Source organism: Alosa alosa, unplaced genomic scaffold (genome assembly GCF_017589495.1).
Source record: "Alosa alosa isolate M-15738 ecotype Scorff River unplaced genomic scaffold, AALO_Geno_1.1 AALO_1.0_unplaced_5, whole genome shotgun sequence".
NCBI lineage: Eukaryota > Metazoa > Chordata > Actinopteri > Clupeiformes > Clupeidae > Alosa > Alosa alosa.
Window position 1 is genome coordinate 280776 of NW_025962652.1, and position 27172 is coordinate 307947.

The following is a 27172-nucleotide window of genomic DNA, read 5'->3' on the forward strand; positions in this document are numbered from 1 at the left end:
AAAAAATGAAGAATTTTATAAGGAAACAAAAGAATTATTAAAGTCAAGTTTTAATAAAATATAGTATAAAATTGAATAGATTATTAGAAATAATATAGTTGTTATGGCAAGAAATTCTCATAATAGAACACAGGATTTAATTAATAATAAAATAAATGAATCTAAGAGTGAAATATCAAAATTAATAAGTAAAAATTTATATAATATATCGCATGGAAAAGAAATAGAAGAAGAAATATATGAGGAATATGGGTTTATATGAAAATATTTTATAATAGTTGTTTTAATTTTTTTAATATCATGATTATTTATTAATAAAATATTTAATAGTAATATTAATTTATATTAAATAATTCTTTATTAAATAAATACATTAAATGTAAAAGTATTATTGAATAATTATAATTATATGTATCTAATCAAGTATCATTAATAAATAATATCAATTTTGATTTTATTTTATCATTTATATTATAGTTTATTATTTTATTTTCTAATTTTTTTAATAATTCTTTATAAGAATAACCTTTACTTATTATATTTTCATGAATAAATTTATAATATAATTTATAATTATTTGAAGTTTTTGTTAAATTTATTATATTATCTATTAGATCAGATGGAATAAATTTATAAGAATATATTTTATCATTATCTAATAAGTATTCTATATTTTGTAAGGATAAAATAGCATTACGCATATCACCATTAGTAGATTTTATTAATAGATCTATTTGTTTATCATTTATGGAAATATTTTCCAATTTAATAATTTCTTTTAATTTATTTTTTATTTGTAAATTATATAAAGGATAAAATTTGATTTTAGTACATCTTGATACTATAGGAGGAATTATTTTTGTTACATAATTACATATAAAGCAAAATCTTGTTATTTTAGAATATATTTCTATGATTCTTCTTAGAGAATTCTACGCATCTGATGTTAATGAATCAGCTTCATCTAATATTATTATTTTATAATTTATTATATTATTATTATAAGTTATTGGATTCTTTTTTAAAGAAGCATATTTTTTAATTTTATTTCTAACAGTATCTATACCTCTTTCATCACTAGCATTTAATTCATAAATATAATCTTTATATTTTTCACCATACATTGTTTTTGCTATAGCTAATATAGTACTTGTTTTACCAGTACCAGGAGTTCCATATAATAATAAGTGGGGAATATTATTATTTTTTATAAAATTTTTTATTATATTCATATTTTCATCGGATATAACGAGTTCATTTAAATTTTTAGGTCTATATTTTTCTATTCATTGCATTTATTTTTAAATTTAATTTGTGTTTAAAGAATAACTATGTTTATAACGTGTGATGAAAATGGATAGATATAGTTTAATGAATTATTTAAAATGGAAAATAAAATAGAATCTATTTTAATTAGGTATCCTGCATATTATATTTATTTTTATGATAAAAATGAAATTCTATTTATTTATACATCTAATGTTATAATATTTTATCCAATATATAAGAAAAAAAATGTTAAAACGATAGGAAATCCGTATGGATCAATAATTAAAACTATTTTATATGATTAGGAATATGATATTTTTTTATCTTTACATGAATGGGGTATAATAAGATATTGAGCAGTAGATATTGGTATAATATCTTTATATAGGATAAAATCATTAGTTTGTGATTTTGAAATAGATAATTAGAATAATATTATTGTTTTAGATTGTTTTCGAGTTATACATATATTTAAAATAATAAGAGATAAAATAAGTTTTATATAGAAAATAAAAGTGTAAAAGAGAAGTTAGATTTTCATGTTTGAATTATTATGAAAATATATTTTATATAGGAACATATGAGGGATGAATTTATATATTTTAGAATATAAAAAATAATTGAGTATTATCAGATTATAAAATAAAAGTTAATAAAATAGTACGTAAAATAATAACAACAGAAGAGTATGTAATTATATTATTTGGAATGAAAAAAAATTTATATATGGGATGATTAGTATAAATGTATTAAAAAAAATAAAATTAAAAAGAATATTGAAAGATGAATAAATAATATATATGTATCTATTGAAGAAAATATATTATTATATTTAGATAATATGGGCAAGTTATTTATATTAGATATAAAAAAATAGTATAAGATAACATCTATTATAGATTTAAATAAGAAGATAGTATATTCAAGATTTTTAATGAATAATAATTAGAAGTTAATATAGGAATAATAAAAACTATATTTTTATTTACATTAAATCATTTTTATTATTTTTTTAATGAAACATTATTCATATTGAAAAATAAAAATTTTAATAACAAGTATATGATTTTATAATATAATTAAATGCAATAATGAAAAACTAATAAAAGAATTTGAAGATGATGTTTTTTGTTGGTTAGAAAAAAATTTATTAAAAAAAGAAAAAATATTAGAATTTATAGATTTTTTCTTAGAAAATAAAGAAAATATATTATCATGTATAAGTGAAGTGAAAAATAATATTTAGGATTTATATGAAATTTTATTAAAATTTCCAGTAAAAAAGGTAGAAAAAGAAAATATAGATTTAACATTAGAATATTTTTTTATTATAGAAAATAATATAAAAAATTTAGAATTAGATAATGATAATTGGATAAAAAATTATAATAATATTGCAAAATTTTTTATAAAAATTTATCAATTAAATATTATGATATATAAATTTACATCAATAAAACATATTAGTCCATCTAGTAATATATGTGGAATTTTATTAAATTATATTGAAAATGAATATTTCTGAAATAATTTAAATTTACAGGATATTGAAGGGGTATCTATTTTTTTCTCATTTATAAATAATATTTAGTATTATTTTGGAAGTCCATGTAATATTTTAAATGATTAGATATATAAACTATATATTAATGATATTGAAAATGATATAGATTTTGAATATGAATTAGTAGATAATAGTAAATTTTTACAATTAAATAATTTTATAGAGGAAAAAATTAATCAGGATATTAAAAGTTATAATATTGATATTTTAGAAGATATTAGAAATAAATTTAATTATTATATAAAAGAAATGAAGAATGAATTATATATATGTAATAATATTAATTATAAAAGATTAGTTTATTATGATAAAGTTTTATTAATATTTCATATTTTTAGTTATATAGAATTATTATATAATGATGAAATTAAAGGTACTATTGAAAATAAAAAAATAGCTACAAAAAAAATTATAGATTTTTTAATGAAATTATTAGATAATGATATATTTTATCCTTATGATATTTTAAAAAATGATAATATATTTTTAGATTTTTTATAGGTCCATGTTAAATAGTAGAATATTAGAAAATCTGTTATGGATAATATTAATAATATTTCAGAACATTTAAATAATGAAGATGATTATAAATTAATAGAAAAATATAATACTATTTTAAAAAAGTTTTTTTATGGTTGATATATAGAATTAATATAGAATAATAGTTATTTAAGAAATGATTTTTTAAAAAATACGCAAGAAATATATGATAAAATTTTAATTATTATAACTATGTATTTTATAGAATATAATAATGAATATGATATTATAAAATTATAGGATTCTATTGATAATCTTTTATTAATATTTAAAAAACATGATAAAATATTTTCTAATGAAAATATTTCCGACAATTATAAAAAAATAAAAAGTATATTAGAAAATCATAACGATAATTTAGATGAAATAATCCATGAATATTTAAAATTATTCTTTAAATATTCTGAAATAATTTATTTATTAAATTAGATAGAAAAAGTAGAGATTTATACAAGTATTGATAAAAAAACTATTATCTGAATATTAGTTACTATATTAATAATATTATTAACATTATCTATAATATATTTTATTTACAAAAAATATATAAAATGAAATATAAAAAAAGTTATTTAATAATTAATTAAATTTTTAGAGTAATATATAATTCATATATTTAACTTAATAATAAATTATATTTTTTATGAAAAATTTTACATAAATATAAAAACTAAATAATATTAATAATATTATTTAGTTTTTAATATTTTATTTACATTAAAAATCATTTTTATTATTTTTTAATGAAACATTATTCATATTGAAAAATAAAAATTTTAATAACAAGTATATGATTTTATAATATGATCAAATGCAATAATGAAAAACTAATAAAAGAATTTGAAGATGATGTTTTTTGTTGGTTATTTAATAATAATTTATTAGAAAAAGAAAAAACAATAATATATATAAATTTTTTAATGAAAAATAAAGAAAATATATTATTATGTATAAATGAAGTTAAAAATAATATTTAGGATTTATATGAAATTTTATTAAACGTACCAATAAAAAAAGTAGAAAAAGAAAATATAGATTTAACATTAGACTATTTAGATATTATAAAAAATAATATAAAAAATTTAGAATTAGATAATGATAATTGGATAAAAAATTACAATAATATTATTAAATTTTTTATAAAAATTTATCAATTAAATGTTATGATATAGAAATTTACAGCAATAAAATATATTGATTCGAGTAGTAATATTCAAGTAATTTTATTAAATTATATTGAAAATGAATATTTCTGAAATAATTTAAATTTACAGGATATTGAAGGGTTATCTATTTTTTTCTCATTTATAAATAATATTTAGTATTATTTTGGAAGTCTGGGTAATAATTTAAATAATTAGATATATAAACTATATATTGATGATATTGAAAATGATATAGATTTTGAATATGAATTAGTAGATAATAGTAAATTTTTACAATTAAATAGTTTTATAGAAGAAAAAAATTTAATCAGGATATTAAAAGTTATAATATTAATATTTTTAGAAGATATTAGAAATAAATTTAATTGTTATATATAGGAAATGAAGAATGAATTATATATATGTAATAATTATAAAAAATTAGTTTTTTATGATAAAATATTATTGATATCTCATATTATTAGTATTATATGTTCATTATAGAATGAAACTAAAATTATTACTATTGAGGATAAAAAAATAATTATAAAAAAACTTATCGATTTTATAATAGAATTATTAAATAATGATGTATTTTATCCGTATAAAATTGATAAAAATAAAATATTATTATTAGATTTTATATAGAATAATATTAAAAAACAGGATATTAAAAAATTGGTTAAAAATAATATTAAAAAAATTTTTAAATTGTTTAAATAATAATGATAATTATGAAGATTTATATAAATATAATATTAATTTAAAAAATTTCTTTTTTATTTGATATAATAATATAATAGAAAATAATATTATTTTAAAAAATAACTATTATAATAACAAAAAAGAAATATATGATAAAATTTTAATTATTATAACTATGTATTTTATAGAATATAATAATGAATATGATATTATAAAATTATAGGATTCTATTGATAATCTTTTATTAATATTTAAAAAACATGATAAAATATTTTCTAATGAAAATATTTCCGATAATTATAAAAAAATAAAAAGTATATTAGAAAATCATAACGATAATTTAGATGAAAATACTTGTTTTTAGATAGATAAAATTACTTATTTTTATTTAAAATTATTCTTTAAATATTCTGAAATAATTTATTTATTAAATTAGATAGAAAGAGTAGAGATTTATACAAGTATTGATAAAAAGACTATTATATGAATATTAGTTATTATATTAATAATATTTTTATGCATTATTATTATATATTTTATTTACAAAAAAATAAAAAGAAATATAAAAAAAGTTATTTAACTATTAAAAAATAAAATAAAGAATAATTATAGTATTAAAATAAATTATTTTTAAATTTTTTTAAACAAAAATATATTATAATATAATATTAGTATTACTTATACTTATAAATTCAATATTTTATAATAAATATCTTTTATTTATTTTAGTAACTTATTATGCATTGTATTTTTTAATAATTTATTTATATAAAATATAAAAATTTATATTATAAAATTTTAATATTTATTTTTACATAAATATAAATTTTTAATATTTTGATTATTATTATTTAATTTTTATTATTTATCTAATCATCATTATTTATCTAATCATCATTATTATTATTTTATGGAATATTATTCATATTGAAGAGTAAATTTTTTAATATTATTCATATGATTTTATAATATAATTAAATGCAATAATGAAAAACTAATAAAAGAATTTGAAGATGATGTTTTTAGTTGATTAAAAGAAAATTTATTAAAAAAAGAAAAAATATTAGAATTCATTGATTTTTTCTTAGAAAATAAAGAAAATATATTATTAAATATAAATATATTAAAAAATAATATTTAGGATTTATATGAAATTTTATTAAAAGTGCCAATAAAAAAAGTAGAAAAAGAAAATATGGATTTAACATTAGAATATTTAGATATTATAGAAAATAATATAAAAAATTTAGAATTAGATAGAGATAATTGGATAAAAAATTATAATAATATTGCAAAAATTTTTATAAAAATTTATCAATTAAATGTTATGATATAGAAATTTACAGCAATAAAATATACTAATCCATCTAATAATGTTTAGTTAATTTTATTAAATTATATTGAAAATGAATATTTCTGAAATAAATTAGATTTATATAATAAATGAGAATTATCTATTTTTTTATCATTTAAATATAACATTTAGTATTATTATAAGAATATTAATAATAATTTAAATAATAAGATATATAAACTATATATTGATGATATTGAAAATGATATAGATTTTGAATATGAATTAGTAGATAATAGTAAATTTTTACAATTAAATAGTTTTATAGAAGAAAAATTTAATCAGGATATTGAAAGTTATAATATTAATATTTTAGAAGATATTAGAAATAAATTTAATTGTTATATATAGGAAATGAAAAATGAATTATATATATGTAATAATTATAAAAAATTAGTTTTTTATGATAAAATATTATTGATATTTCATATTTTTAGTTATATATGTTCATTATAGAATGAAACTAAAATAATTAATGAAAATAAAAAAATAATTATAAAAAAATTTATAGAGTTTATAATAGAATTATTAAATAATGATGTATTTTATCCTTATTATAGTTTGGAAGATGATGGTATTTTACTTTTAGATTTTATACAAAAATATATTAAATAGTAGAATATTAGAAAATCTATTAAATATAATACTAAAAAAAATTTTAAATTATTTAAATAATGAAGATGAAGATGAATATTTAATATATTAGTATAATGTCAATTTAAAAATTTCTTTTTATTTGATATAATAATATAATAGAAAATAATATTATTTTAAAAAATAATTATTATAATAATAAAAAAGAAATATATGATAAAATTTTAATTATTATAACTATGTATTTTATAGAATATAATAATGAATATGATATTATAAAATTATAGGATTCTATTGATAATCTTTTATTAATATTTAAAAAACATGATAAAATATTTTCTAATGAAAATATTTCCGATAATTATAAAAAATAAAAAAAAAATAAAAATATATTATAAAATCATAACGATAATTTAGATGAAATTATTTATTATTATTTAAAATTATTTTTTAAATATTCTGAAATAATTTATTTATTAAATTAGATAGAAAAAGTAGAGATTTATACAAGTATTGATAAAAAGACTATTATATGAATATTAAAAAAAATATTATCTGAATATTATATATTTTATTTACAAAAAATATATTAATAATATTTTAATGAATAATTATTATTAAAATAAATATTTTTATTTTTTTTAAACAAAAAATATATAAAATGAAATATAATAAATAATTTATTTTTAATTAATTAAATTTATATTTAAAAAGATTAATATTATAAAATTCATATTTATTTAACATAAATATAAATTTTTAATATTTTGATTATTTTTATTTATTTTTATATAGTTAATATTTTTATTAATCAACATCATAATTTTATGGAATATTATTCATATTGAAAAATAAAAATTTTAATATTATTCATATGATTTTATAATATGATCAAATGCAATAATGAAAAACTAATAAAAGAATTTGAAGATGATGTTTTTTAGTTGATTAAAATAAAATTTATTAAAAAAAGAAAAAACAATAATATATATAAATTTTTTAATGAAAAATAAAGAAAATATATTATTAAATATAAATATATTAAAAAAAAATAATATTTAGGATTTATATGAAATTTTATTAAAAGTGCCAAAAAAAAAGTAGTAGAAAAAGAAAATATGGATTTAACATTAGAATATTTAGATATTATAGAAAATAATATAAAAATTTAGAATTAGATAGAGATAATTGGATAAAAAAATTATAATAATATTGCAAAATTTTTTATAAAAATTTATCAATTAAATGTTATGATATAGAAATTTACAGCAATAAAATATACTAATCCATAATAATGTTTAGTTAATTTTATTAAATTATGGTTGAAAAATGAATATTTTTGAAATAAATTAGATTTATATAATAAATGAGAATTATTTATTTTTTTTCTCATTTAAAATAATATTTAGTATTATTATAAGAATATTAATAATAATTTAAATGATTAAGATATATAAACTATATATTGATGATATAAAAAATGATATAGATTTTAAATATGAATTAGTAGATAATAATAAATTTTTACAATTAAATAGTTTTATAGGAGAAAAAATTTATTTAGATATAAAAGTTATAATATTAATATTTTAGAAGATATTAGAAATAAATTTAATTGTTATATAAAGGAAATGAAAAATGAATTATATATAAACAAATAAAAGTAATTATAAAAATTAGTTTTTTTTGATAAAATTTTATTGATATTCCATATTTTTAATTATATAGAAATATTATAGAATGAAAACTAAAATAATTAATGAAAGGAAAAAAAATAATTATAAAAAAATTTATAGATTTTATAATAGAATTATTAAATAATGATGTATTTTATCCATTATAGTTTGGAAGATGATAAAATTTTATTTTAGATTTTATACAAAAAATATTAAAATAGTAGAATATTAAAAAATCTATTATATATAATACTAAAAAAAATTTTAAATTATTTAAATAATGAATATAATGAAGATGAATATAAATTAATATATTAGTATAATGTCAATTTAAAAAAATTTCTTCTTTATTTGATATAATAATATAATAGAAAATAAAAATTTTTAAAAATAATTATTATTGTTATAAGCAAGAAATATATGATAAAATTTTAATTATTATAACTATGTATTTTATAGAATATAATAATGAATATGATATTATAAAATTATAGGATTCTATTGATAATCTTTTATTAATATTTAAAAAACATGATAAAATATTTTCTAATGAAAATATTTCCGATAATTATAAAAAAATAAAAAGTATATTAGAAAATCATAACGATAATTTAGATGAAATTATTTATTATTAGTTAAGATTATTTTTTGAATATTCTGAAATAATTTATTTATTAAATTAGATAGAAAAAGTAGAGATTTATACAAGTATTGATAAAAAAACTATTATCTGAATATTAGTTACTATATTAATAATATTTTTATGCATTATTATTATATATTTTATTTACAAAAAATATATAAAATAAAAAATATAAAAAAAAGTTATTTAATTAATTAAATTTTTAGAGTAATATATAATTCATATATTTAACTTAATAATAAATTATATTTTTATTATTTTTATATAGTTAATATTTTTTATTATAACATCATAATTTATGGAATATTATTCATATTGAAAAATAAAAATTTTAATAACAAGTATATGATTTTATAATATGATCAAATGTAATAATGAAAAACTAATAAAAGAATTTGAAGATGATGTTTTTTGTTGGTTATTTAATAATAATTTATTAGAAAAAAAAAAAAAAACAATAATATATATAAATTTTTTTAATGAAAAATAAAGAAAATATATTATTAAATATAAGTATATTAAAAAATAATATTTAGGATTTATATGAAATTTTATTAAAAGTGCCAATAAAAAAAAAGTAGAAAAAAAAAAATATAGATTTAACATTAGACTATTTTAATATTATAGAAAATAATATAAAAAAATTTAGAATTAGATAATGATAATTGGATAAAAAATTATAATCATATTATTAAATTTTTTATAAAAAATTTATCAATTAAATGTTATGATATAGAAATTTACAGCAATAAAATATACTAATCCAGATAGTAATATTTATGTAATTTTATTAAATTATGGTTCAAATGAATATTTTTGAAATAAATTAGATTTATATAATAAATGAGAATTATTTATTTTTTTCTCATTTAAAAATAATATTTAGTATTATTATAAGAATATTAATAATAATTTAAATGATTAGATATATAAACTATATATTGATGATATTAAAAATGATATAGATTTTAAATATGAATTAGTAGATAATAATAAATTTTTACAATTAAATACTTTTATAGGACAAGAATTTATTTAGAATAAAAGTTATAATATTAATATTTTAGAAGATATTAGAAATAAATTTAATTATTATATAAAAGAAATGAAAAATGAATTATATATAACAAATAAAAGTAATTATAAAAGATTAGTTTTTTTTGATAAAGTTTTATTGATATTCCATATATTTAATAATATAGAATCATTATAGAATAAAACTAAAATTATTACTATTGAGGATAAAAAAATAATTATAAAAAAACTTATCGATTTTATAATAGAATTATTAAATAATGATGTATTTTATCCGTATAAAATTGATAGAGATAAAATTTTATTATTAGATTTTATATAGAATAATATTAAAAAACAGGATATTAAAAAATTGGTTAAAAATAATATTGAAAAAATTTTAAATTGTTTAAATAATAATGATAATTATGAAGATTTATATAAATATAATATTAATTTAAAAAATTTCTTTTTTATTTGATATAATAATATAATAGAAAATAATAATTTTTTTAAAAATAATTATTATTGTTATAAGCAAGAAATATATGATAAAATTTTAATTATTATAACTATGTATTTTATAGAATATAATAATGAATATGATATTATAAAATTATAGGATTCTATTGATAATCTTTTATTAATATTTAAAAAACATAATAAAATATTTTCTAATGAAAACATTTCCGACAATTATAAAAAAATAAAAAGTATATTAGAAAATCATAAAGATAAATCAGATGAAATAATCCATGAATATTTAAAATTATTCTTTAAATATTCTGAAATAATTTATTTATTAAATTAGATAGAAAAAGTAGAGATTTATACAAGTATTGATAAAAAAACTATTATCTGAATATTAGTTACTATATTAATAATATTATTAGTAACATTATCTATAATATATTTTATTTACAAAAAAAATATATAAAATGAAATATAAAAAAAAAAAGTTATTTAATAATTAATTAAATTTTTAGAGTAATATATAATTCATATATTTAACTTAATAATAAATTATATTTTTTATGAAAAAATTTTACATAAAATATAATAACTAAATAATATTAATAATATTATTTAGTTTTTTTTATTTTATTTACATTAAAAATCATTTTTATTATTTTTTAATGAAACATTATTCATATTGAAAAATAAAAATTTTAATAACAAGTATATGATTTTATAATATGATCAAATGCAATAATGAAAAACTAATAAAAGAATTTGAAGATGATGTTTTTTGTTGGTTATTTAATAATAATTTATTAGAAAAAGAAAAAACAATAATATATATAAATTTTTTAATGAAAAATAAAGAAAATATATTATTAAATATAAGTATATTAAAAAATAATATTTAGGATTTATATGAAATTTTATTAAAAGTGCCAATAAAAAAAGTAGAAAAAGAAAATATAGATTTAACATTAGACTATTTTAATATTATTAATTTTTTTATAAAAATTTATCAATTAAATGTTATGATATAGAAATTTACAGCAATAAAATATATTGATTCGAGTAGTAATATTCAAGTAATTTTATTAAATTATATTGAAAATGAATATTTCTGAAATAAATTAGATTTATATAATAAATAAGAATTATTTATTTTTTTTCATTTATAAATAATATTTAGTATTATTTTGGAAGTTTGGGTAATATTTTAAATGATTAGATATATAAACTATATATTGATGATATTGAAAATAATATAGATTTTGAATATGAATTAGTAGATAATAGTAAATTTTTACAATTAAATAGTTTTATAGAAGAAAAATTTAATCAGGATATTGAAAGTTATAATATTAATATTTTAGAAGATATTAGAAATAAATTTAATTGTTATATATAGGAAATGAAAAATGAATTATATATAAATAATAATTATAAAAAATTAGTTTTTTATGATAAAATATTATTGATATTTCATATTTTTAGTTATATAGAAATATTATAGAATGAAACTAAAATAATTAATGAAAATAAAAAAATAATTATATAGATGAATATATATTTTATAAATCAAATATTAAATAATGAAATATTTTTTCCTTATAAAACACGAGAAAAGAAAATTTTATTTTTAGATTTTATGTAGAAACATATCAAATAGAATATTAAATAGTCTATTGAAGATAATATTTATAAAATTTTAAATTATTTAGATAATGAATAGAATGAATATGATTATAATTTAATATATTAGTATAGTTTTGAAATAAAAAATTTCTTTTTTATTTAATATAGTATTATAGCAGAAAATAATGATTTTTTAAAAAATAATTATTTTAAAAATAAGCAAGAAATACAGGATAAGACTTTATCTATTATTAATATATTTTTTACAGAATATAATGATAAACAATATGATATTGTAAAATTATAGGATTCTATTAATAATCTTTTATTAATATTTAAAAAACATGATAAAATATTTTCTAATAAAAATATTTTCGATAATTATAAAAAAATAAAAAGTATATTAGAAAATCATAAAGATAATAAAGATAAAATTATTTATTATTAGTTAAGATTATTTTTTGAATATTCTGAAATAATTTATTTATTAAATTAGATAGAAAGAATAAAGATTTATAATAATAATAAAAAGACCATTATTCAAATAGTGATTATAATATTACTAATAATATTATGCATTATATATTTTATTTACAAAAAATATAAAAAAAGTTATTTAATAATTAAATTAAATTTTTATTATTATTTTTTGATATTTATTATTAAAAATTAATATATTTTTATTTTATAAACTTATATTTTTTATACTTATTAATTATTACTATAAAATAAAAGAAAAAATATTAGATTAATAATTTATTTTAATAAATTATTTTCTTAGATTTTTTAAATCATCTAAATAAAATTATACAAAATATTAAAATTTATATTATAAAATTTTAATATTTATTTTTACATAAATATAAATTTTTAATATTTTGATTATTATTTTTATATTTTGTATGATTTTTATCTACTAAATATTTTTTATTATAACATCATAATTTATGGAATATTATTCATATTGAAAAATAAATTTTTTAATATTATTCACATGTTTTAATAATATAATTAAATGCAACAATGAAAAACTAATAAAAGAATTTGAATATGATGTTTTTAGTTGATTATCTAATAATTTATTAGAAAAAGAAAAAATAATAACATATATAAATTTTTTATTAGAAAATAAAAAGGATTTAATGATAGATATATCTAATTTACGATATATAATTTGTAATTTATATAATATTTCATTAAAAACATCATTAAATAAAACAAAAAAAGAAAATATAGATTTAACATTAGAATATTTAGATATTATAGAGAATAATATAAAAAATTTAAAATTAGATAGAGATAATTGGATAAAAAATTACAATAATATTATTATAATTTTTATAAAAATTTATAAATTAAATTCTATTATATAGCAATTTATTGAAACAAAATACATTAATTTGAATACTAATATTCAAATAATTTTATTAAATTATATTGAAAATGAATATTTCTGAAATAACTTAAATTTATAGGATATAGGAGAATTATCTATTTTTTTCTCATTTATATATAATATTTAGTATTATTATAAGAATATTAATAATAATTTAAATGATTAGATATATAAACTATATATTGATGATATTAAAAATGATATAGATTTTAAATATGAATTAGTAGATAATAGTAAATTTTTAGAATTAAATACTTTTATAGAAGAAAAATTTAATCAGAATATTGAAAGTTATAATATTGATATTTTAGAAAAAAATAAAAATATATTTAATTATTATGTATAGGAAATGAAGAATGAATTATATATAAAAAATGATATTAATTATAAAAAATTAGTTATTTATGATAAAATTTTATTAATATTTAGTATTTTTAGTAATATAGAATTATTATAGAATGAAATTAAGATTATTAATAAAAATAAAAAAATAATTATAAAAAAACTTATCGATTTTATAATTAAATTATTAAAAGATGATATATTTTATCCATATAAGATTAATAAAAATAAAATATTATTTTAGGATGTAATATAGAATAATATTAAATAGCAAAATATTGAAATATTGATTAAATATAATATTGAAAAAATTTTAAATTATTTAAATAATGATAGTTATGAAGAATTATATAAATATAATATTAATTTAAGAAATTTCTTTTTTATTTGATATAAAATTATAGCAGAAAATAATGATTTTTTAAAAAATAATTATTTTAAAAATAAACATGAAATACATAATAAGACTTTATCTATTATTAATATATTTTTTATAGATTATAATAAAGAACAATATAATATTGAAAAATTATAGAATTCTATAAATGATCTTTTATTTATATTTAAAAAACATGATAAAATATTTTCTAATAAAAATATTTCCGATAATTATAAAAAAATAAAAAGTATATTAAAAAATTATAATGATAACATAGATGAAACTATTTATTATTAGATAGATAAAATAATCTATGAATATTTAAAATTATTTTTTCAATATTCTGAAATAATTTATTTATTAAATTAGATAGAAAAAATAAAGATTTATAAAATTATCAATAAAAATACTATTATTTGAATATTAGTTATTATATTAATAATATTTTTATGCATTATTATTATATATTTTATTTACAAAAAATATAAAAAAAGAAATATAAAAAAAGTTATTTAATAATTTAATAAAATTTTTAATATTAGATTTATATAATATATATTAATCAAAGATTTAACAGAATAATAAATTTAATAAGGTCATTGTTATTTGTATAAATATTTTTTAAGTTAAGTTTATAATTATAAAATATTATGAATATTATATATATTTTAATAACAAGTATATGATTTTATAATATAATTAAATGCAATAATGAAAAAATAATAAAAGAATTTGAAGATGGTGTTTTTTACTGGTTAGAAAAAAATTTATTAAAAAAAAAAAAAATATTAGAATTCATTGATTTTTTAATGAAAAATAAAGAAAATATATTATTAAATATAAGTATATTAAAAAATAATATTTAGGATTTATATAAAATTTTATTAAAAGTTTCAATAAAAAAAGTAGAAAAAGAAAATATAGATTTAACATTAGAATATTTTGATATTATAGAAAATAATATAAAAAATTTAGAATTAGATAATGATAATTGGATAAAAAATTATAATCATATTATTAAATTTTTTATAAAAATTTATCAATTAAATGTTATGATATAGAAATTTACAGCAATAAAATATACTAATCCATCTAATAATGTTTAGTTAATTTTATTAAATTATATTGAAAATGAATATTTTTGAAATAATTTAAATTTATAGGATATAGGAGAATTATCTATTTTTTTTTCATTTATAAATAATATTTAGTATTATTTTGGAAGTTTGGGTAATATTTTAAATGATTAGATATATAAATTATATATTGATGATATTGAAAATAATATAGATTTTGAATATGAATTAGTAGATAATAGTAAATTTTTACAATTAAATAGTTTTATAGAGGAAAAATTTAAGTAGAAAAATATTACACTTTACAGTATTGATATTTTAGAAGATATTAAAAATAAATTTAATTATTATATAAAAGAAATGAAAAATGAATTATATATAAAAAGTTATGCCTATTATTGTCAATTAGTTTTTTATGATAAAGTTTTATTAATATTTCATATTTTTAGTTATATAGAATTATTATGCAATGAAACTAAAATAATTAATGAAAATAAAAAAATAATTATAAAAAAATTTATAGATTTTTTAATGAAATTATTAGATAATGATGTATTTTATCCTTATGATATTTTAAAAAATGATAATATATTTTTAGATTTTTTATAGGTCCATGTTAAATAGTAGAATATTAGAAAATCTGTTATGGATAATATTAATAATATTTCAGAACATTTAAATAATGAAGATGATTATAAATTAATAGAAAAATATAATACTATTTTAAAAAAGTTTTTTTATGGTTGATATATAGAATTAATATAGAATAATAGTTATTTAAGAAATAATTTTTAAAAAATACGCAAGAAATATAGGATAAAATTTTAATTATTATAAATATATATTTTATAAATTATAATAAAAAACAATATAATATTATAAAATTATAGAATTCTATGGATGATCTTTTATTAATATTTAAAAAACATAATAAAATATTTTCTAATGAAAACATTTCCGACAATTATAAAAAAATAAAAAGTATATTAGAAAATCATAAAGATAAATCAGATGAAATAATCCATGAATATTTAAAATTATTCTTTAAATATTCTGAAATAATTTATTTATTAAATTAGATAGAAAGAGTAGAGATTTATACAAGTATTGATAAAAAAACTATTATCTGAATATTAGTTACTATATTAATAATATTTTTATGCATTATTATTATATATTTTATTTACAAAAAATATAAAAAAAGAAAAAGGGAGAAAAAGTTATTTAATTAATTAAATTTTTAGAGTAATATATAATTCATATATTTAACTTAATAATAAATTATATTTTTTATGAAAAATTTTACATAAATATAATAACTAAATAATATTAATAATATTATTTAGTTTTTAATATTTTATTTACATTAAAAATCATTTTTATTATTTTTTAATGAAACATTATTCATATTGAAAAATAAAAATTTTAATAACAAGTATATGATTTTATAATATGATCAAATGCAATAATGAAAAACTAATAAAAGAATTTGAAGATGATGTTTTTTGTTGGTTATTTAATAATAATTTATTAGAAAAAGAAAAAACAATAATATATATAAATTTTTTAATGAAAAATAAAGAAAATATATTATTAAATATAAGTATATTAAAAAATAATATTTAGGATTTATATGAAATTTTATTAAAAGTGCCAATAAAAAAAGTAGAAAAAGAAAATATAGATTTAACATTAGACTATTTTAATATTATTAAATTTTTTATAAAAATTTATCAATTAAATGTTATGATATAGAAATTTACAGCAATAAAATATATTGATTCGAGTAGTAATATTCAAGTAATTTTATTAAATTATATTGAAAATGAATATTTCTGAAATAAATTAGATTTATATAATAAATAAGAATTATTTATTTTTTTTCATTTATAAATAATATTTAGTATTATTTTGGAAGTTTGGGTAATATTTTAAATGATTAGATATATAAACTATATATTGATGATATTGAAAATGATATAGATTTTGAATATGAATTAGTAGATAATAGTAAATTTTTACAATTAAATAGTTTTATAGAAGAAAAATTTAATCAGGATATTGAAAGTTATAATATTGATATTTTAGAAGATATTAGAAATAAATTTAATTGTTATATATAGGAAATGAAAAATGAATTATATATAAATAATAATTATAAAAAAATTAGTTTTTTTATGATAAAATATTATTGATATTTCATATTTTTAGTTATATAGAAATATAGAATGAACTTAAATTAAAAAATAAAAATAATATTATATTTTTTGTTTTAAATTTTATAAATAATATATTAAAAAATGAATTATTTTATCCATATTCAGATCTAAAATGTAAAGTTTTATTAATAAATTATATAATAAAAAAGAATAAAGAAATTAAAGAAAAAATTATTCAATCTATTAATCATATTAAAAAAATATAAATAATGAAAATAATAAAATATTATATCAAAATATTCTTTATTTAAAAAATGTATTTTTAGATACATATAATAAAAATATAATGTAGGAAAATAATATAGTAAAAATAAAATTTTTTAATAAAAAAAAGAAAATAAATACAGATATTATATCTATTATAACTATGTATTTTATAGAATATAATAATGAATATGATATTATAAAATTATAAGATTCTATTGATAATCTTTTATTAATATTTAAAAAACATAATAAAATATTTTCTAATAAAAATATTTCCGATAATTATAAAAAAATAAAAAGTATATTAGAAAATCATAAAGATAATAAAGATAAAATTACTTATTTTTATTTAAAATTATTCTTTAAATATTCTGAAATAATTTATTTATTAAATTAGATAGAAAGAGTAGAGATTTATACAAGTATTGATAAAAAGACTATTATATGAATATTAGTTATTATATTAATAATATTTTTATGCATTATTATTATATATTTTATTTACAAAAAATATAAAAAAAGTTATTTAATAATTAATTAAGTTTTTATATTTTTTTATTCATCTTTTTTTAATTTATTCTAAAATATTTACACTATTGAATAAATTTTTATTGTTAAGATATCAAATATATATAACAATACTTATCTATATTAATTGATATATTCTATAATACTAATATATCTTAAATATAACTTTATAATTGAAAATACAAATATTATTGTTAATTAATAGAATAATAAATATAGATATAAATTTATTGTTACTATATATCTATAATTATTTTATATTAGATTTTATACTATTATACTATATAATCTAAAAATAGTTGAAAAGTAGAAATTTAAATTTAAGAAAAAATATTTTATGATTAAAATATTATTGTTTTTTCGGAAAACATAAAATTAATATCTATTTTGATTTTTATTAAATATATGTTTTTCAATATAAAAATTATTTTTATTTTTTTAATAATTAAAATTTATAATATTAAAGATAAAAGTATTTAGTTAACTAAAGATATAAATAATTGGTTTATTAATTCTAAAAAGAAAAATAGTTTTACAGAAAGTTTACAAGATATAATATCAAAAATACAAAAAATAAATAAAAAAATAAATAAAAATTAGTTAAATAATGTAGAAAATCAATGAAATGAATTATATAATATACAAAATAAATATATAAATTTTAGTACATATAAATAGAATATTGATTTTATAAATATTTATATTAATATCTTTTTTGAAAATATAAAAAATAAAAATATAAATAATATGTTTTAGTATAATTTTATTAAATTTTTATATCCAAACTTTTATATAATTAATAATTCTATATCTAATCCATTTTTTAATTATATTGGAATGTTAATAAATTGAAATAATGAAAATCATTGATGAAATAATGAAAAAAATAATATTATTTTAAAGATATTAATAAGAAAATATTAGTATATTTATATTTACTTTAATAAAAAAAATATCTATAGTGAGAATCAAATTTTATATATAAAAAATGATGATACTACTATTATAGAAGAAAATATAAATAATTTACGAAATAATTTTAATAAATTATATGAAACAAATGATCCAAATATAATTCAAAAAAATAAAAAATATATTAATAAAAAAGTTGAAGAAATAATAAATTGTTTTAATAAAGATAAAAATATTAAAATGATAATATATGAAAAGATAGACATGTTTATTATATCAGATATAATAACATTTTATTAGAATGATGAAATATTAGATCCTGACATATCAAATTAGATTATAAATTTTATAATAGATATATTAGAAAAAGATATATATTATCCTATATATCAATCTAAAAAAAATATAAGTTTATTAAAATATATAGAAAATAAACTGTCAGAATTATCAGAAAATAATAAAGAATATTTAATAAAATTAAAAAATTTAATAACAGATAAAAAAAATATTAATATAAATGATTTATCAATTGTTTTAACAAATATGCGTAATCAAATATCAAATAACTTACATAATAAAATAGAAAGTTATTTACTGTTAATAAAAAATTTTATATCAGATTTATATAATGAATATAAAAATATAAAAATAGATAATATTGATGTTAATCATATAAAAGATAATATATTAGACTTATAGAATGTATTAATTTCATATAAAAATATTAAAAAAATATCTTATAATAAAAAAATAAAAGAAATTAATATTTTAATAGATATTATATTAAATATTATAGAACAAAATGAAATAGATAATAATATACCAATATTATTATAGCATTATACAAATATAATACAATTATTAAATGATTTATTAAGTTTAAAGTATAAAGAAAATAAAAAAATAAAAAATAATATTTATTTTTGTAGTTGTATTATAATATGCATCTTATTATTTTATTTATTTAATAAATATAAAATAATTATATCTAAATATATACGATATAGAGTAGGAATTGATAATATTGTGAAAAAATAAATACGTAAATCACAATATTATTTATCATAAAATATAATTATATTTTTTAAATAAATAAACAATGTATTTTTATTCTTATATTTTTTTATATTTGTGTTAATTTTGAAATCAATTATTTTTATCATTATAATTTTAATTAAATGCCAATTATAAAAATCGATAATAATATTTTAAAAAATGAACTTAATATAAAAATAGATGATAGTTATTTAGAAGAAATTTTATTTCAATTTGGTTTAGAATTAGATGGTACTGAAGAAAAAGATAATAAATGTTATGCTAGAATAGAATTACCTGCTAATAGATTTGATCTATTGTCTGATCAAGGATTAATTTTTGCATTGAAAAATTTTTTAAATATAAAATAGAAAACTGAAAAAATAAAATTTGATAAAAAATTAGATAATATTAAAGTTATTAATAAAAATAAAAATTTTACTTATTAGATATTTATATTAGATCAAATAATAGATAAAAATACTTAGTATATATTAAATTCATTGATATTATATACAGAACAACTTATAAATTTTATTACAAAAAAAGAAAAAATTGAAATTAATATATTAAATTATGATAAAATAAAAAATAATACAATAGATTTAAATAATATTAAAGATTATATTATAAATGAAAATAATTATAAATCTATATTAATAATTATAAAAGGTTTTAATAAAATTAAAATATTAAATATTGTCATATATTTATTATTTTCATTTTCAAATTATTTTATTTCAACTTATTCAATAATAACAGAAAAATTTGAAGAAAATAAAAAATAATATTAAAAAAAGATCATTTATTTAATAAATGTGGTATAAAAATTAATAATATAGAATTATATTTAATTAAAATGGGATATACAGATATTACTATAAATGATTAGAATATAATAGTAATTGTACCTTTATATAGATTTGATGTAATATCTCAATGTGATATAATAGAAGATATATTAATTTCTTTTGGTTATCAAAATATTATTAACAATGATGAAAATCAAATATTATCTTATAGAAAAATAATAGATACAAATTCATTACATATAGTACCTATAGAATTATTAAAATCTAAAATTGATAATATATTAATAAGTTTATAGTACAATGAAGTAATTACTTAGTATATTACAGATAAAAAATTATTATCTATTAGAGACGGATTATTATAGAATTTATATAATTGTATGAAAAATAATATTAATTCATGTGGTTTACCTTTAGCTATTTATGAAACAGGTGTTGTTAATTCTAATGATTATTATTTAGGAATGATAAAATGTTCAAATATAGATATTAATATAGAAAATATTCATGGAGAAGTTAATTATATATTAAGTAGATTTAATCTATATTAGTTAAAAGATTATAAAATTGATACTATTGAAAATAATTCAAATGAAAAATTAAAATTCTCATATAATTTTTATCATAAATAGAGATGCTATAAAATAATATTAAATAATAATATTGTATTAGGTATATTCGGATTATTTGATAAAAACGATATAATATTAAAATTTAGATCATTAATATATGGTTTAGAACTAGATTTAAATCTTTTATTAAATAATTTATAATTTCATATTTTTATAATAAATAACCTTAATTATATAAAAATATTAAATAAGGATATTTATTAAAATTATTTTATTAATTTAACAAAAATAATTTTAATAAATATAAATAAATAATTAATTATTAGAATAATTATAATGCTTAGTTATATTATTAACACAAATAAAATAAAAGAAATTTATGAAAAAAGATCAAAAAACTATGTCATACCCAATAGCAGAAAATACAGATGTATTATTAATACCTAAAAATACTAAAAACATAGATAAATCATATATATTTATTGCAATTATTCTACATATAATACCATATATGTTATGTATGTCAGCATTTTTTAATACACATATAATTCAAGAATCAACATCCGAATCATTTTCAAATATTTTTTGACAAACTATAATATTTGAAACATTTGTTTTAGGTATTTATTTTATTATATATATATTTATTTTATTATCTAAAAAAATACTTTTTTGATGTTTAATAATGTTAAATATAACACTTATAATAGTATTTTATTATGAATTAGATAATGAACATGTAAAAATATATACTTTATCGATGTTAGGGTTAAATATAATCTTAGGTATTTTATATATGTGTTTAAGAATTAATAAATTTGAATATTTATTATTCGATCTTGCAAAAAAAATATTATGAAATACAAAATGATATTATTTATTTTGTTATATTATATCTTTTTTTATTCATTTATTATATTTTTTAATATATTATGTTCCTATTTGTTATTTGTTTTCGAGATTAAATAGTAAATTTTCAACACATCCTTTAACAATATTAGTCATAATAATAACAATTTTTGTTTATTTTTATTCTTTAAATATCGTATCCTATACATGATATATTATAATAATTTGCATTGAAACAAAATACAAAACTAGATTTAAAATTGGATTTTTTAATATATTTTTTAATATATTTTATCATTTAGGAAGTATTTCATTATTATCTTTAATATTATTTTTTTCAAAATTTTTAGAATACTTTTAGTATACTAATAAAAGTAATAATATTTTTGTTAGATTTGTTCTTTTTTTTATGAGTTTAATAATTCCAAATATATATGATATAGGAAATTTATTAACATGATATAGTGTTAATTATATTCATAAATTAAGAAGAGGAATATCAAAAAGTACAAAAAAAGCTTTTTTATTTTTTGAAAAAAAGAATATAAATATAAATATTCTTTATACAAATAATATAGGTGTTATTATTTATATTGTTGGTGGAGCTATATTATTATTTATTTTTTTTATAAAAATACTGATACTTTCTTTTTTATCTAACGGTGATAATTTTTTTTCTATTTTACTTATTTCTATTATTTTAGATATTGGTTAGGTATATTTTTTATTAATAACTCCAATTATAAGTATGTATAAATCATTATTAATTAGTTTTATTAATGATCCAGAATATTTTTATAAAAAATATAATATTAGTAAAGAAAAAATTACAAAATATTTAGAAGAATGTTATATAAAATAAATAATCTATAAAATATTTATATAAAATTTAATTAGAATATTTTTAACACAATTTTTAATGTTTTCTAATGATGAATTACTTGAAAAAGAATATAATATATGAAAAAAGAACTCACCATTATTATACGATATATTAATATTAGAATTATTAGAATGACCATCATTAACAATATAGTTTTTACCCGAAATGGAAATTACAAAAGAAAAAAAATTAAAACATAAATTTTTATTAGGTACATATACAGATATGTCAGAATTAAATCATTTAATAATAGGATCTATAAAAATTCCAGATATTAATAATAAAAATATAACTATAAATCAAGAATATATGAAAAAAGATCACGGCGATTATACTGGATTAGATGCTTAGTTTAAAATAGAACAAAAAATACCCCATTCTGGTGAAATAAATAAAGCAAGATATATGAAACAAAATCCTAATATTATAGCAACAAAATCAGGATTAGATGGTAATGTTTATATATGAAATATTACACAACATCCTATATTAAATAATAATGTAGTTACTCCTAATCCTGATATAATATTAGTAGGAAAAACAGGAGATGGATTTGGATTATCTTGAAATGATGAATAGATAGGAAAAATATTATCATGTGGTGAAAATAAACAAATATTAATGTGAGATATTAATAATTTTAATCAAAAAATTTCTTCACAATTATTATATAAAACAGAAAAAATACCTTGAGATATATAGTGGTTAAATAAGGATCAATTTTTAGTAGGTGAAGCAGATGGATATATAAAATTATATGATATTAGAAATAAAGAACCATGTTTAAAAATGAAAAATAATGATACTGATATAAATTGTATAGGAATAAATAAAGAAAATATCAATATTTTTTCTGTTGGAACTAGTAATAATACTACAGAAATTTGAGATATTAGAACCCCGAGTATTTATCATATTTTATCATCACATTAGAAAGCTGTAGTAGGAAATTTTTGATGTCCTTTTAATAAAAATATTTTAGTAACATTATCAGAAGATAAAAGAATAAAAATATGAGATTTAAATTTAATAAATAATGAACAAAATAATTTAGATGATACTCCAAATGAATTTATATTTGCACATGGTGGGCATAAAGCAACACCACAAGATTTTTCTTGAAATTTAAATGATAATTGATTAGTAGCATCAGTTGATGAAAGAAATTAGTTATAGATATGGAAACCAACATATAATTTATTTAATTAAATTAATTTTTTATGATTATTACGTTTTTATTTAAAAATATCAATGTTAGATAAAGATATGGAAGAAGAAGATTATTATAAAACTAGATTAGAATGAATTAGAGAGAAAAAAAGTGTAAATATTGATATGTATCCTCATAAATATCAAATTAATATAACTGTAACAAATTTTATAGAAAAATATAAAAATTTAGAAAATTTATAGATGTGTAGTGAGAATAATAATATTTATTTAGCAGGTAGAATTATAACAAAAAGAGGTCATGGTAAATTATATTTTTATGATATTCAAGAAAATGGAAAATTATTATAGGTTTTAGCATCTGAAAATAATTTTATAAAAACTAATTAGTATGAAAAATTTCAAACTTTACATAAAGAATTAAAAAGAGGCGATATTATAGGTATTAAAGGTTACCCAGGTAAAACAAAATCTGGTTAGTTATCAATAGTCTCTGAAGAAATAACAATATTAACACCATGTTTAAGAGATCCTCCTACTAGTCATTTTGGTATAAAAGATATAGAAATAAGATATAGAAAAAGATATTTGGATTTAATTTGTAATGAAAAAACAAGAAATACATTTGTAATTAGATCTAAAATAATGAATACAATAAGAAATTATTTAGTTAACAAGGAATTTATAGAAGTAGAAACTCCTATATTAAATAAAAGCTTTGGAGGAGCTACTGCAAAACCATTTGAAACATATTTATCAGAAGTAAAATTACCATTATTTTTAAGAATAGCTCCAGAATTATTTCTTAAAATGTTAGTTATAGGAGGTATGGATAAAGTATTTGAAATAGGAAAAAATTTTAGAAATGAAGGAATAGATACGACACATAATCCTGAATTTACTACTTTAGAATATTATTGTGCATATATAGATTATTATGATATGATGAAAATGACAGAAGAATTATTTATAGATATTGTAAAAAATATTACAGGAGGAAGTCTTAAAGTTTAGGTTAATGAAAAGGGAAAAGAATATGAAATAGATTTTACACCACCTTATAAAAAAATAAAATATTTAGATGCGATAGAAGAAGGACTAGGAATAAAATTAGATCATAAAAGATTAGATTCAGATGAAGTCTAGTAGTTATTATTAGAAAATGTTTAGAAATTAGGATTAAAAGTACCGAATCCACCTACTACTGGCAAATTATTAGATAAATTGGCAGGTCATTTTATAGAAGACAAAATAATTAATCCAACATTTATAATAGATCATCCTAATATCATTTCACCATTAGCTAAATATAATAGAAATAATAAATATGTTACTGAAAGATTTGAACTTTTTATATTAAAAAAAGAAATTTGTAATGCATATACAGAACTTAATGATTCTGAAATATAGAGAGAAAGAATGTTTGGATAGTGTAAAAAAGACAAAGAATAGGGCGATAATGAAATACCTGAACCTGATGAGGATTTTTGTCAAGCATTAGAATATGGATTACCACCAACAGGTGGTTTTGGTATGGGTATTGATAGATTGACAATGATATTATCTAATTAGGAAAGTATAAAAGAGGTTATATTATTTCCATTTATGAAATAAAATAATTTTAGAATATTTTTTAGACTTAACATAAATTCAACTAAATATGAAATGTTTTTTATTATTTCTTTAATATGAATAATAAGAACTATATATACATATAGTGAAAGATTAGGATAGTGTGATGAAATAGATAGAGAAAATATTAGATTACCAAATGAAATTATTAAGGTAGAAATAGATAATGAGAGTACAAAATCAATACAAAACATTTTAGAACCATTATGTATAGATATTAGAAACTATAAAAGAGAAAATTTTTCACAATCAATTGATAGATTGGATAAAACAAACACTTATATAATGAATACTTTTTTATTTTCTAATGGTGATATTTTATTGGGTTTAAGTTTTCATAGTAATGATGAAAAATGTATAGATTGTTTATAGACAGATTAGACTTCATGGAGTGATACATTAACATATAAAATCAATGATACTAATGAATTTATTAGACCAAGAAGAAGTTTATTTTTATTATTTAGTTATAATATGAATAAAAATACATTGATGAAAGTATTTGATCGAAGTTATATAAATGATAGTTTAGGTAATATTTATATTAATTCTGTTTAGGATA

At 13.5% G+C, this 27172-nt stretch overlaps 1 protein-coding gene and 1 pseudogene across 1 annotated transcript; one reads left to right on the top strand and one right to left on the bottom strand.

Annotated features, from left to right (window-relative positions):
• Positions 1-674: 674 nt before the first annotated feature.
• On the bottom strand, positions 675-24894 carry LOC125290451 (probable replication factor C subunit 5; the record flags this gene model as incomplete). The annotated part of the gene is given in 2 exon segments (XM_048237200.1): positions 675-1282; positions 24870-24894. Coding segments are annotated over 2 exon segments (633 nt in total), but the record flags the coding sequence as incomplete, so codon positions are not given.
• On the top strand, positions 24893-26592 carry LOC125290452 (annotated as a pseudogene).
• The last annotated feature ends 580 nt before the right edge of the window (positions 26593-27172 follow it).